This window comes from Coregonus clupeaformis, unplaced genomic scaffold, assembly GCF_020615455.1.
Source record: "Coregonus clupeaformis isolate EN_2021a unplaced genomic scaffold, ASM2061545v1 scaf1120, whole genome shotgun sequence".
NCBI lineage: Eukaryota > Metazoa > Chordata > Actinopteri > Salmoniformes > Salmonidae > Coregonus > Coregonus clupeaformis.
This window is the reverse complement of record NW_025534574.1, coordinates 26,037-39,437: the sequence shown is the minus strand read 5'-3', so window position 1 is coordinate 39,437 and position 13,401 is coordinate 26,037. Positions and strand designations below refer to the sequence as shown.

At 49.7% G+C, this 13,401-nt stretch overlaps 1 protein-coding gene and 2 non-coding genes across 3 annotated transcripts in view; all 3 read right to left on the bottom strand.

The window, feature by feature from the left end:
* Positions 1 to 409: 409 nt before the first annotated feature.
* The window catches only part of LOC123486301 (nucleolar protein 58-like), a 32,999-nt gene continuing 20,007 nt past the window's right edge, over positions 410 to 13,401 (bottom strand). Inside the window, exons 4-12 of the mRNA XM_045217564.1 lie at positions 11,484 to 11,745; positions 11,136 to 11,200; positions 9,679 to 10,086; positions 9,315 to 9,478; positions 9,065 to 9,199; positions 4,779 to 4,840; positions 1,796 to 1,938; positions 979 to 1,112; positions 410 to 894 (exon numbers count right to left, since the gene is read on the bottom strand). Of these exons, the coding sequence (XP_045073499.1) occupies positions 838 to 894; positions 979 to 1,112; positions 1,796 to 1,938; positions 4,779 to 4,840; positions 9,065 to 9,199; positions 9,315 to 9,478; positions 9,679 to 10,086; positions 11,136 to 11,200; positions 11,484 to 11,745 (1,430 nt within the window). The 3' untranslated portion in view covers positions 410 to 837. The remainder of the gene's footprint in view (positions 895 to 978; positions 1,113 to 1,795; positions 1,939 to 4,778; positions 4,841 to 9,064; positions 9,200 to 9,314; positions 9,479 to 9,678; positions 10,087 to 11,135; positions 11,201 to 11,483; positions 11,746 to 13,401) is intronic.
* On the bottom strand, positions 8,934 to 9,016 carry LOC123486304. The gene has a single exon (XR_006659330.1). It is a non-coding gene; the product is annotated as a small nucleolar RNA SNORD11B (small nucleolar RNA).
* LOC123486303 lies at positions 9,559 to 9,638 on the bottom strand. The gene has a single exon (XR_006659329.1). It is a non-coding gene; the product is annotated as a small nucleolar RNA SNORD11B (small nucleolar RNA).

Below are 13,401 nucleotides of genomic sequence, written 5' to 3'. Positions count from 1 at the left end.
TACAAAGAGATCCTTGATGAAAACCTGCTCCAGAGCGCTCAGGACCTCAGACTGGGGCAATGGTTCACCTTCATAGGAGTGGCTTCGGGACAAGTCTCTGAATGTTCTTGAGTGGCCCAGTCTGTCTCTGGAGACAAGACGAGGCTGTAATCGCTGCCAAAGGTGCTTCAACAAAGTACTGAGTAAAGGGTCTGAATACTTATGTAAATGTAATATTTCAGTTTTGAATTTTGAGTACATTTGCAAAATATCTAAAAACCTGTTTTTGCTTTGTCATTATGGGGTATTATGTGTAGATTGATGAGGGGGGGGGAAACGATTTAATCAATTTTAGAATAAGGCTGTAACGTAACAAAACGTAGAAAGGGGTCTGAACACACTATAGCTGGAATGAAGGGAAATACCATCGTCTGAGAAAATGGATTTAATCCACCAGAGCAGAAGTTGACTTATGGACAAAGACTTGTGGGAAACAGCAGACATCAAAACAGCTTTTAAAAATGGTATGTTGTTAAACCAGTGGAGAAATGAAATGTTTTAACATGAACATTGACAAGCTGATATTGTATACAATCCATTGGCTCTTTAGGTTACAGTATACTAAAAAAGGGTCATCTTTTTTAAACTCAAATCCACACAGTAGGATTTTTACACGATCATTAAGTCTCATTCCTAATCATATCAGATCAGCTGCTGGTCATTCTGAAATAACCTCCGTCTCCCGTTCTTCTCTCCGCTAGCCTTTAAAACGGCTAATACATGACAGTCAGGGCCCTGGTAGTGCAACGACAACTAAAAGTCCTAATATAATACAGTTTCTCCCCAACCAGAAGCAGATTATTCTCCCTCTTCCTCCTTGACCTTCTTCTTTTTCTTCTTCTTCTTCTTTGATGACTAAATCACAAGAAATAAGGTTAGTATGTTTGTTCAGACAGAACAGCTGAGATGAGCATGTCCCCATCATGCATTGCTACGTACTTCCTCTGTGGGAGAGACTGTGGCCTCCTCTTCCTCCTCCTTCACGTCCATCGCCTCCTCCGCTGCCTCGGCTTTCCTCGCCTTCTTTTTCTTCTTCTTGGGAGTTTCTTCTGCTGCCGTTGACGCCTCTGGTTCTGAATGAAAACAGAACGCACCGTGAGACAAGACAACTTAATACAGACTGCTGAGATTCTTTTATTTGATATGAATAGACGGCTGAGAACGGGTCTCATGTTATGGATTGTGTTATAGACGGCTGAGAACGGGTCTCATGTTATGGATTGTGTTATAGACGGCTGAGAACGGGTCTCATGTTATGGATTGTGTTATAGACAGCTGAGAACGGGTCTCATGTTATGGATTGTGTTATAGACGGCTGAGAACGGGTCTCATGTTATGGATTGTGTTATAGGCGGCTGAGAACGGGTCTCATGTTCTGGATTGTGTTATAGACGGCTGAGAACGGGTCTCATGTTATGGATTGTGTTATAGACGGCTGAGAACGGGTCTCATGTTATGGATTGTGTTATAGACGGCTGAGAACGGGTCTCATGTTATGGATTGTGTTATAGACAGCTGAGAACGGGTCTCATGTTATGGATTGTGTTATAGACGGCTGAGAACGGGTCTCATGTTATGGATTGTGTTATAGACGGCTGAGAACGGGTCTCATGTTATGGATTGTGTTATAGACAGCTGAGAACGGGTCTCATGTTATGGATTGTGTTATAGACGGCTGAGAACGGGTCTCATGTTATGGATTGTGTTTATATAAATAGGATGTTGTATTATGGCTAAGAGGAGGGAACCAACTGACCTTCCACAGGTTCTCTCTTGGGTTTCTTGGTTTTGACTGCCACCGGTGTGACCACCTCTTCCTCCTCCACCTCCTCAAACTTCCTCTTCTTGGAAACAGAGGGGAGGGTGGAGTCTCCGGAGGGGTCGTACACCTTCACGTCACTATGGAGACAACAGAATGTTAACATAGACATGACAAAACGTTAGTTACCAGTAGGGCTGGTAATTAGTCGACTGGTCGATTGTTTGGTCGCTAGGCTGTTAGTTGACCAAGACGTTTTTTAGTCGAGCAGTAGCAAATCATTTTAATTTTTTTGGAACAGTAGACACCCTTCTGATTCGCTCCCATTTCATTGCGGAGGCCGAGGCCAACCCTAGTGCGGAGGCCGAGGCCGACCCTAGTGCGGAGGCCGACCCTAGTGCGGAGGCCGAGGCTAGTGCGGAGGCCGAGGCTAGTGCGGAGGCCGGGGCTAGTGCGGAGGCCGGGGCTAACCCTAGTGCGGAGGCCGAGGCTAGTGCGGAGGCCGGGGCTAACCCTAGTGCGGAGGCCGAGGCTAACCCTAGTGCGGAGGCCAACCCTAGTGCGGAGGCCGAGGCCGACCCTAGTGCGGAGGCCGAGGCCGACCCTAGTGCGGAGGCCGAGGCCGACCCTAGTGCGGAGGCCGAGGCCGACCCTAGTGCGGAGGCCGAGGCTAGTGCGGAGGCCGAGGCTAGTGCGGAGGCCGGGGCTAACCCTAGTGCGGAGGCCGAGGCTAACCCTAGTGCGGAGGCCAACCCTAGTGCGGAGGCCGAGGCCGACCCTAGTGCGGAGGCCGACCCTAGTGCGGAGGCCGACCCTAGTGCGGAGGCCGACCCTAGTGCGGAGGCCGACCCTAGTGCGGAGGCCGACCCTAGTGCGGAGGCCGACCCTAGTGCGGAGGCCGACCCTAGTGCGGAGGCCGACCCTAGTGCGGAGGCCGACCCTAGTGCGGAGGCCGACCCTAGTGCGGAGGCCGACCCTAGTGCGGAGGCCGACCCTAGTGCGGAGGCCGACCCTAGGTGCGGAGGCCGACCCCTAGTGCGGAGGCCGAACCTAGTGCGGAGGCCGACCCTAGTGCGGGAGGCCGACCCTAGTGCGGAGGCCGACCCTAGTGCGGAGGCCGACCCTAGTGCGGAGGCCGACCCTAGTGCGGAGGCCGACCCTAGTGCGGAGGCCGACGCTAGTGCGGAGGCCGAGGCTAGTGCGGAGGCCGAGGCTAGTGCGGAGGCCGAGGCTAGTGCGGAGGCCGAGGCTAGTGCGGAGGCCGAGGCTAGTGCGGAGGCCGAGGCTAACCCTAGTGCGGAGGCCGAGGCTAACCCTAGTGCGGAGGCCGAGGCTAACCCTAGTGCGGAGGCCGAGGCTAACCCTAGTGCGGAGGCCGAGGCTAACCCTAGTGCGGAGGCCGAGGCTAACCCTAGTGCGGAGGCCGAGGCTAACCCTAGTGCGGAGGCCGAGGCTAACCCTAGTGCGGAGGCCGAGGCTAACCCTAGTGCGGAGGCCGAGGCTAACCCTAGTGCGGAGGCCGAGGCTAACCCTAGTGCGGAGGCCGAGGCTAACCCTAGTGCGGAGGCCGAGGCTAACCCTAGTGGGGAGGCCGAGGCTAACCCTAGTGGGGAGGCCGAGGCTAACCCTAGTGGGGAGGCCGAGGCTAACCCTAGTGCGGAGGCCGAGGCTAACCCTAGTGCGGAGGCCGAGGCTAACCCTAGTGCGGAGGCCGAGGCTAACCCTAGTGCGGAGGCCGAGGCTAACCCAGTGCGGAGGCTAACCCTAGTGCGGAGGCCGCAGGGATGGTACAGTCCAAGAAGGGGAGTAATTCCAATCATTTATAATCTACAATGTTTGTTCGGTTAATGCATTCAATATATTATTTTCCCAGTCTTTTACCGTTCTCATTGTCGGAGTGGACACCCTGGTATAGATGTGAGAAACAACTTTTGGTTAATTTCATTCCACTTACAAGTTTTGTCAATTTAGTCAGTGTCTTTTGTTTGGAGCTCCTGTCAATGTTGAGTAAAGACGCATAGAAGTAGGTCTATAGTCTACCTGGCCCGCGCTCAAATGTAGGCCTATAAATGTGCCCATTTGGGGATCTGATAGTATTTCTGATTGGCTTAACGCACCACTACTAATGACCTGTGGAGCTTCTCAAAGAAAACAAAGTCTGTTTTTACATCCATTGAGAATTACAATAGTTCCTCAATGTATTTGAAAAATCTTTCCTGTGTAGCTCAGTGTGGTCCTCTGTAGCTCAGCTGGTAGAGCACGGCGCTTGTAACGCCAAGGTAGTGGGTTCGATCCCCGGGACCACCCATACACGAAAAATGTATGCACGCATGACTGCAAGTCGCTTTGGATAAAAGCGTCTGCTAAATGGCATATTATTATTATTTTATTATTTTCCAGCTCTCCATTTCGATTACCACTCAGCGTGAAAGGGAAAAGTAATGCTCTGATCAATTCTTATCCAGACACGACAGACGGCTAGTTACCAGAGACACGACAGACGGCTAGTTACCAGAGACACGACAGACGGCTAGTTACCAGAGACACGACAGACGGCTAGTTACCAGAGACACGACAGACGGCTAGTTACCAGAGACACGACAGACGGCTAGTTACCAGAGACACGACAGACGGCTAGTTACCAGAGACACGACAGACGGCTAGTTACCAGAGACACGACAGACGGCTAGTTACCAGAGACACGACAGACGGCTAGTTACCAGAGACACGACAGACGGCTAGTTACCAGAGACACGACAGACGGCTAGTTACCAGAGACACGACAGACGGCTAGTTACCAGAGACACCGACAGACGGCTAGTTACCAGAGACACGACAGACGGCTAGTTACCAGAGACACGACAGACGGCTAGTTACCAGAGACACGACAGACGGCTAGTTACCAGACACGACAGACGGCTAGTTACCAGAGACACGACAGGTTAGTTACACAACACAGTAGTCTCCAGGTGTAACTCACCTCTTGTGTTGGTATTTGTCAGACTTGGCCATGGCTTTGCCTGTTCCACTGATTCTTCTGATCTGAAGGGAGAAACCAGGGTCAGTACAATATTAGGGGAGGAGTAGGGGACTAATAAGAGTAGGGGACCACAGTAGGGGACTAGTAGATTAGGGGACCACAGTAGGGGACTAGTAGATTAGGGGACCACAGTAGGGGACTAGTAGATTAGGGGAGCAGTAGATTAGGGGACCACAGTAGATTAGGGGACCACAGTAGGGGACTAGTAGATTAGGGGAGCAGTAGATTAGGGGACCACAGTAGATTAGGGGACCACAGTAGGGGACTAGTAGATTAGGGGACCAGTAGATTAGGGGACCAGTAGATTAGGGGACCAGTAGATTAGGGGACCACAGTAGGGGACTAGTAGATTAGGGGACAACAGTAGGGGACTAGTAGATTAGGGGACAACAGTAGGGGACTAGTAGATTAGGGGACCACAGTAGGGGACTAGTAGATTAGGGGACCACAGTAGGGGACTAGTAGATTAGGGGACCACAGTAGGGGACCAGTAGATTAGGGGACCACAGTAGGGGACCACAGTAGGGGACTAGTAGATTAGGGGACCACAGTAGGGGACCACAGTAGGGGACTAGTAGATTAGGGGACCACAGTAGGGGACTAGTAGATTAGGGGACCACAGTAGGGGACTAGTAGATTAGGGGACCACAGTAGGGGACCAGTAGATTAGGGGACCACAGTAGATTAGGGGACCAGTAGATTAGGGGACCACAGCAGGGGACCACAGCAGGGGACTAGTAGATTAGGGGACCACAGTAGGGGACCACAGTAGGGAACTAATAGATTAGGGGACCAGTAGATTAGGGGACCACAGTAGGGGATCAGTAGATTAGGGGACCAGTAGATTAGGGGACCACAGTAGGGGACTAGTAGATTAGGGGACCACAGTAGGGGATCAGTAGATTAGGGGACCACAGTAGGGGACTAGTGGATTAGGGGACCAGTAGATTAGGGGACTAGTAGATTAGGGGACCACAGTAGGGGACCACAGTAGGGGACCACAGTAGGGGACTAGTAGATTAGGGGACCACAGTAGGGGACTAGTAGATTAGGGGACCAGTAGATTAGGGGACCACAGTAGGGGACTAGTAGATTAGGGGACCACAGTAGGGGACTAGTAGATTAGGGGACCACAGTAGGGGACTAGTAGATTAGGGGACCAGTAGATTAGGGGACAACAGTAGGGGACTAGTAGATTAGGGGACCAGTAGATTAGGGGACCAGTAGATTAGGGGACCAGTAGATTAGGGGACCACAGTAGGGGACTAGTAGATTAGGGGACCAGTAGATTAGGGGACCACAGTAGGGGACTAGTAGATTAGGGGACCAGTAGATTAGGGGACCCGTAGATTAGGGGACCACAGTAGGGGACTAGTAGAGTAGGGGACCACAGTAGGGGACTAGTAGATTAGGGGACCACAGTAGGGGACTAGTAGATTTAGGGGACCAGTAAAGTAAGGGACCACAGTAGGGGACTAGTAGATTAGGGGACCACAGTAGGGGACTAGTAGATTAGGGGACCACAGTAGGGGACTAGTAGATTAGGGGACCACAGTAGGGGACTAGTAGATTAGGGGACCACAGTAGGGGACTAGTAGATTAGGGGACCACAGTAGGGGACTAGTAGATTAGGGGACCACAGTAGGGGACTAGTAGATTAGGGGACCACAGTAGGGGACTAGTAGATTTAGGGGACCAGTAAAGTAAGGGGACCACAGTAGATTAGGGGACCAGTAGGACTAGTAGATTAGGGAACCACAGTAGGGGACTAGTAGATTAGGGGACCACAGTAGGGACTAGTAGATTAGGGGACCACAGTAGGGGACTAGTAGATTAGGGGACCACAGTAGACTAGTAGATTGGGGACCACAGTAGAGGGGACTAGTAGAGTAGGGGACCACAGTAGGGGACTAGTAGAGTAGGGGACCACAGTAGGGGACCACAGTAGGGGACTAGTAGAGTAAGGGACCACAGTAGGGGGACTAGTAGAGTAGGGGACCACAGTAGGGGACTAGTAGAGTAGGGGACCAGTAGATTAGGGGACAACAGTAGGGGACTAGTAGATTAGGGGACCAGTAGATTAGGGGACCAGTAGATTAGGGGACCACAGTAGGGGACTAGTAGATTAGGGGACCAGTAGAGTAAGGGACCACAGTAGGGGGACTAGTAGATTAGGGGACCACAGTAGGGGACTAGTAGATTAGGGGACCAGTAGATTAGGGGACCACAGTAGGGGACTAGTAGATTAGGGGACCACAGTAGGGGATCAGTAGATTAGGGGACCACAGTAGGGGACTAGTAGATTAGGGGACCAGTAGATTAGGGGACAACAGTAGGGGACTAGTAGATTAGGGGACCAGTAGATTAGGGACCAGTAGATTAGGGACCAGTAGATTAGGGGACCACAGTAGAGACTAGTAGATTAGGGGACTAGTAGATTAGGGACCACAGTAGGGACTAGTAGATTAGGGGACCACAGTAGGGGACTAGTAGATTAGGGAGACCACAGTAGGGGACTAGCAGATTAGGGACCACAGTAGGGGACTAGTAGATTAGGGGACCACAGTAGGGGACTAGTAGATTAGGGACCACAGTAGGGAACTAGTAGATTAGGGGACCACAGTAGGGAGACTAGTAGATTAGGGGACCACAGTAGGGGACTAGTAGATTAGGGGACCACAGTAGGGGACTAGTAGATTAGGGGACCAGTAGAGTAAGGGACCACAGTAGGGGGACTAGTAGAGTAGGGGACCACAGTAGGGGACTAGTAGAGTAGGGGACCACAGTAGGGGACCACAGTAGGGGACTAGTAGATTAGGGGACCAGTAGAGTAAGGGACCACAGTAGGGGACTAGTAGATTAGGGGACCACAGTAGGGGGACTAGTAGAGTAGGGGACCACAGTAGGGGACTAGTAGAGTAGGGGACCAGTAGAGTAAGGGACCACAGTAGGGGGACTAGTAGAGTAGGGGACCACAGTAGGGGACTAGTAGATTAGGGGACCACAGTAGGGGACTAGTAGATTAGGGGACCACAGTAGGGGACCACAGTAGGGGACCACAGTAGGGGACTAGTAGATTAGGGGACCAGTAGAGTAAGGGACCACAGTAGGGGGACTAGTAGATTAGGGGACCACAGTAGGGGACTAGTAGATTAGGGGACCACAGTAGGGGACTAGTAGATTAGGGGACAACAGTAGGGGACTAGTAGATTAGGGGACCAGTAGATTAGGGGACCAGTAGATTAGGGGACCAGTAGATTAGGGGACCACAGTAGGGGATCAGTAGATTAGGGGACCACAGTAGGGGACTAGTAGATTAGGGGACCAGTAGATTAGGGGACAACAGTAGGGGACTAGTAGATTAGGGGACCAGTAGATTAGGGGACCAGTAGATTAGGGGACCACAGTAGGGACTAGTAGATTAGGGACCAGTAGAATAGGGACCACAGTAGGGAGACTAGTAGATTAGGGGACCAGTAGATTAGGGGACCCGTAGATTAGGGGACCACAGTAGGGGACTAGTAGAGTAGGGGACCACAGTAGGGGACTAGTAGATTTAGGGGACCAGTAAAGTAAGGGACCACAGTAGGGGACTAGTAGATTAGGGGACCACAGTAGGGGACTAGTAGATTAGGGGACCACAGTAGGGGACTAGTAGATTAGGGGACCACAGTAGGGGACTAGTAGATTAGGGGACCACAGTAGGGGACTAGTAGATTAGGGGACCACAGTAGGGGACTAGTAGATTAGGGGACCAGTAGAGTAAGGGACCACAGTAGGGGGACTAGTAGAGTAGGGGACCACAGTAGGGGACTAGTAGATTAGGGGACCACAGTAGGGGACTAGTAGATTAGGGGACCACAGTAGGGGACTAGTAGATTAGGGGACCACAGTAGGGGACTAGTAGATTAGGGGACCAGTAAAGTAAGGGACCACAGTAGGGGACTAGTAGATTAGGGGACCAGTAGATTAGGGGACCACAGTAGGGGGACTAGTAGATTAGGGGACCAGTAGATTAGGGGACTAGTAGGGGGACTAGTAGTGAGACTAGTAAGGGACTAGTAGTGAGACTAGTTGGATATCACTGTTGAATAATACAAGCTCAGATGAGGTAGTGACTGAAAAGCATCAGGTAGTTTCAGGACTGTTGACATTAGTCATCATCATCACTGCTTGGCATCTCATGTAGTCTGGTTGTTCTGGGCCTCCACCAGAGATCTACTTACTCCCTTCTCCTCTAGGTGGCGTAGTCTGGCCTCCAGCTTGGCACGGTTCTCAACTCCCATCTCAGCGTTGGTGTCCTCTCCCAGGGCATCGTAGCGGATCGCCAGAGATGCTTTGGCTGCCAGCATCCTGGAGATCTGAGAGGCAAGAAAGAAGCTGGATCAGAACTGTATCACCCCTGGAACATGACAGCAGTCCTGTAGTGTGAAGAGACATTCTACTTCTAGTGTTGGGATGGAACAAAAGCCTCACCTTGCCCTTGTTCTTGGCAGAGGTCTGCCCCACCAGAGAGGCGTGGTAGATGAGACCATATTTGGGCGTGTCCCTGCGGGTCTTCAGGGCTCTGAACAGGGCCTTCTCTGCTCCCAGGATCTGGACTGTGGAGGCCGGGTGCTTGGCCAGGTTCAACAGGGACCCTGTCAGAGAGAACCACAACATTTAGGAGCAGTTGGACTTTCCAGCTGCCTGCTACAGGTGTCCAGGTAAGAGGTCTCAATACAAGCTCAGATGAGGTAGTGACTGAAAAGCATCAGGTTTCAGGATTGTGACATATAGTCGTCATAATCACAGCTTGTTTTGTGTTGTGAATGATTCCTGCTGTTATATCATGACTCACCAGCGTGGGAGATGAGCCGCGCCCCCACCAGTTCCCCCACCATGACAGTCAGGTTGGGAGCGATAGCCATCATCCTGTTCTTCAGATAGTCGTACAGCTGGGTGCGGTACTCTGTGATCTCTATCACCTGGTCACACAGGTGCATGATGTTACCGATGTCCTCCTCTGACACCTCCGTTCCCATGGAGATCTCTGCAGCCAGTTTGACCTCTGCCTCAACCTCTTCAGGTAGATGTTCGGACAGGTCCGTGGTGGCCACGTTGGTACGGGCCCCTATCTTCCGGACACTCTTGCAGTAGGCCAGGTTGTCTGTGATGATCTTCCCCACCTCGGGGAAGTGCCAACCGTACCACTCCCTACAGCGCATGATGTAGTTGTTGAGCTCCTTGTCCAGGTCATCTAGTAGAGCTAGACAGACCATAATACTAGTTACAGAGCTAGACAGACCATAATACTAGTTACAGAGCTAGACAGACCATAATACTAGTTAGAGACAGACCATAACACTAGTTACAGAGCTAGACAGACCATAATACTAGTTACAGAGCTAGACAGACCATAACACTAGTTACAGAGCTAGACAGACCATAATACTAGTTACAGAGCTAGACAGACCATAACACTAGTTACAGAGCTAGACAGACCATAATACTAGTTACAGAGCTAGACAGACCATAATACTAGTTACAGAGCTAGACAGACCATAATACTAGTTACAGAGCTAGACAGACCATAATACTAGTTACAGAGCTAGACAGACCATAATACTAGTTACAGAGCTAGACAGACCATAATACTAGTTACAGAGCTAGACAGACCATAACACTAGTTACAGAGCGAGACAGACCATAATACTAGGTCCATTAGGTTGTGGCCCATAACACTAGGTACAGAGCTAGACAGACCATAACACTAGTTAGAGACAGACCATAACACTAGTTACAGAGCGAGACAGACCATAATACTAGGTCCATTAGGTTGTGGCCCATAACACTAGGTACAGAGCTAGACAGACCATAACACTAGTTAGAGACAGACCATAACACTAGTTACAGAGCGAGACAGACCATAATACTAGGTCCATTAGGTTGTGGCCCATAACACTAGGTACAGAGCTAGACAGACCATAACACTAGTTAGAGACAGACCATAACACTAGTTACAGAGCGAGACAGACCATAATACTAGGTCCATTAGGTTGTGGCCCATAACACTAGGTACAGAGCGAGACAGACCATAACACTAGTTAGAGACAGACCATAACACTAGTTACAGAGCGAGACAGACCATAATACTAGGTCCATTAGGTTGTGGCCCATAACACTAGTTACAGAGCGAGACAGACCATAATACTAGGTCCATTAGGTTGTGGCCCATAACACTAGGTACAGAGCGAGACAGACCATAATACTAGGTCCATTAGGTTGTGGCCCATCCCTGGTCTAAGAGGTACTTACAGATAGCTTGAACTATCATGGTATCCACTTTGTCAGGGCTGAACTTCAGCTTGTAACGGGACAAACTGTGGAAACAGAAACAGATCAGGATCTTCCATAGCAGCCCTTCAGGTCTTTGATGAATATGACAGAGGTGCTGCCTCAGGGGTAGTGACGAATGCTGAGGAAATCTACACCAGGTTTCAGACAGCAAGATATAATCATCGGCAACACACTTCATGTTAATGATTTTAAATGGAAGTAAATTATAAAGTGTTAGTCTAATGTATTTTTCGTTATAAGACTAGTTGTTGCCATTGGCGGCGTCTAATGGAGATCCTAATGAATCCAGTGTGTGATCCACCCTACCTGTGAGCCAGTCCCAGAGACATGGCGCTGATCTCCCGGGGGGGCAGGCCAGTGATCAGGGCCTCCATCTGTGTCCTGATCCCTCTCATCAGTTCAGCCACCGCAGGGCTGTGGACGCAGCTCAGGTTCAACTTCTCCTTGATCACGCCTCCCAGTTTAGCGTCGCTGATGGCCAGCTGTTCATGAGCTTCTTTAGCCACCACTTTCTTCAGGATCTTCTTCAGACTCTTCCCCATTTTCCCTTCTGTCATGGCAGTGGCCGCTGGGCACAGGAGAGGGAAGGTATGTTATAGATCCAACATGAAGACAGGAGAGAGAGATCCAACATGAAGACAGGAGAGAGAGATCCAACATGAAGACAGGAGAGAGAGAGAGAAGGTATGTTATAGATCCAACATGAAGACAGGAGAGAGAGATCCAACATGAAGACAGGAGAGAGAGAGAGAAGGTATGTTATAGATCCAACATGAAGACAGGAGAGAGAGATCCAACATGAAGACAGGAGAGAGAGAGAGAAGGTATGTTATAGATCCATCATGAAGACAGGAGAGAGAGATCCATCATGAAGACAGGAGAGAGAGAGAGAAGGTATGTTATAGATCCAACATGAAGACAGGAGAGAGAGATCCAACATGAAGACAGGAGAGAGAGAGAAGGTATGTTATAGATCCAACATGAAGACAGGAGAGAGAGAGAGAAGGTATGTTATAGATCCAACATGAAGACAGGAGAGAGAGATCCAACATGAAGACAGGAGAGAGAGAGAAGGTATGTTATAGATCCATCATGAAGACAGGAGAGAGAGAGAAGGTATGTTATAGATCCAACATGAAGACAGGAGAGAGAGAGAGAAGGTATGTTATAGATCCATCATGAAGACAGGAGAGAGAGAGAGAAGGTATGTTATAGATCCAACATGAAGACAGGAGAGAGAGATCCATCATGAAGACAGGAGAGAGAGAGAGAAGGTATGTTATAGATCCAACATGAAGACAGGAGAGAGAGATCCAACATGAAGACAGGAGAGAGAGAGAAGGTATGTTATAGATCCATCATGAAGACAGGAGAGAGAGAGAGAAGGTATGTTATAGATCCATCATGAAGACAGGAGAGAGAGAGAAGGTATGTTATAGATCCAACATGAAGACAGGAGAGAGAGATCCAACATGAAGACAGGAGAGAGAGAGAGAAGGTATGTTATAGATCCAACATGAAGACAGGAGAGAGAGGGAAGGTATGTTATAGATCCATCATGAAGACAGGAGAGAGAGAGAGAAGGTATGTTATAGATCCATCATGAAGACAGGAGAGAGAGAGAAGGTATGTTATAGATCCAACATGAAGACAGGAGAGAGAGAGGGAAGGTATGTTATAGATCCATCATGAAGACAGGAGAGAGAGAGAAGGTATGTTATAGATCCAACATGAAGACAGGAGAGAGAGAGAGAAGGTATGTTATAGATCCATCATGAAGACAGGAGAGAGCGAGAAGGTATGTTATAGATCCAACATGAAGACAGGAGAGAGAGAGGGAAGGTATGTTATAGATCCATCATGAAGACAGGAGAGAGAGAGAAGGTATGTTATAGATCCAACATGAAGACAGGAGAGAGAGAGAGAAGGTATGTTATAGATCCAACATGAAGACAGGAGAGAGAGATCCAACATGAAGACAGGAGAGAGAGAGAGAAGGTATGTTATAGATCCATCATGAAGACAGGAGAGAGAGATCCAACATGAAGACAGGAGAGAGAGAGAAGGTATGTTATAGATCCATCATGAAGACAGGAGAGAGAGATCCAACATGAAGACAGGAGAGAGAGAGAAGGTATGTTATAGATCCATCATGAAGACAGGAGAGAGAGATCCATCATGAAGACAGGAGAGAGAGAGAGAAGGTATGTTATAGATCCATCAT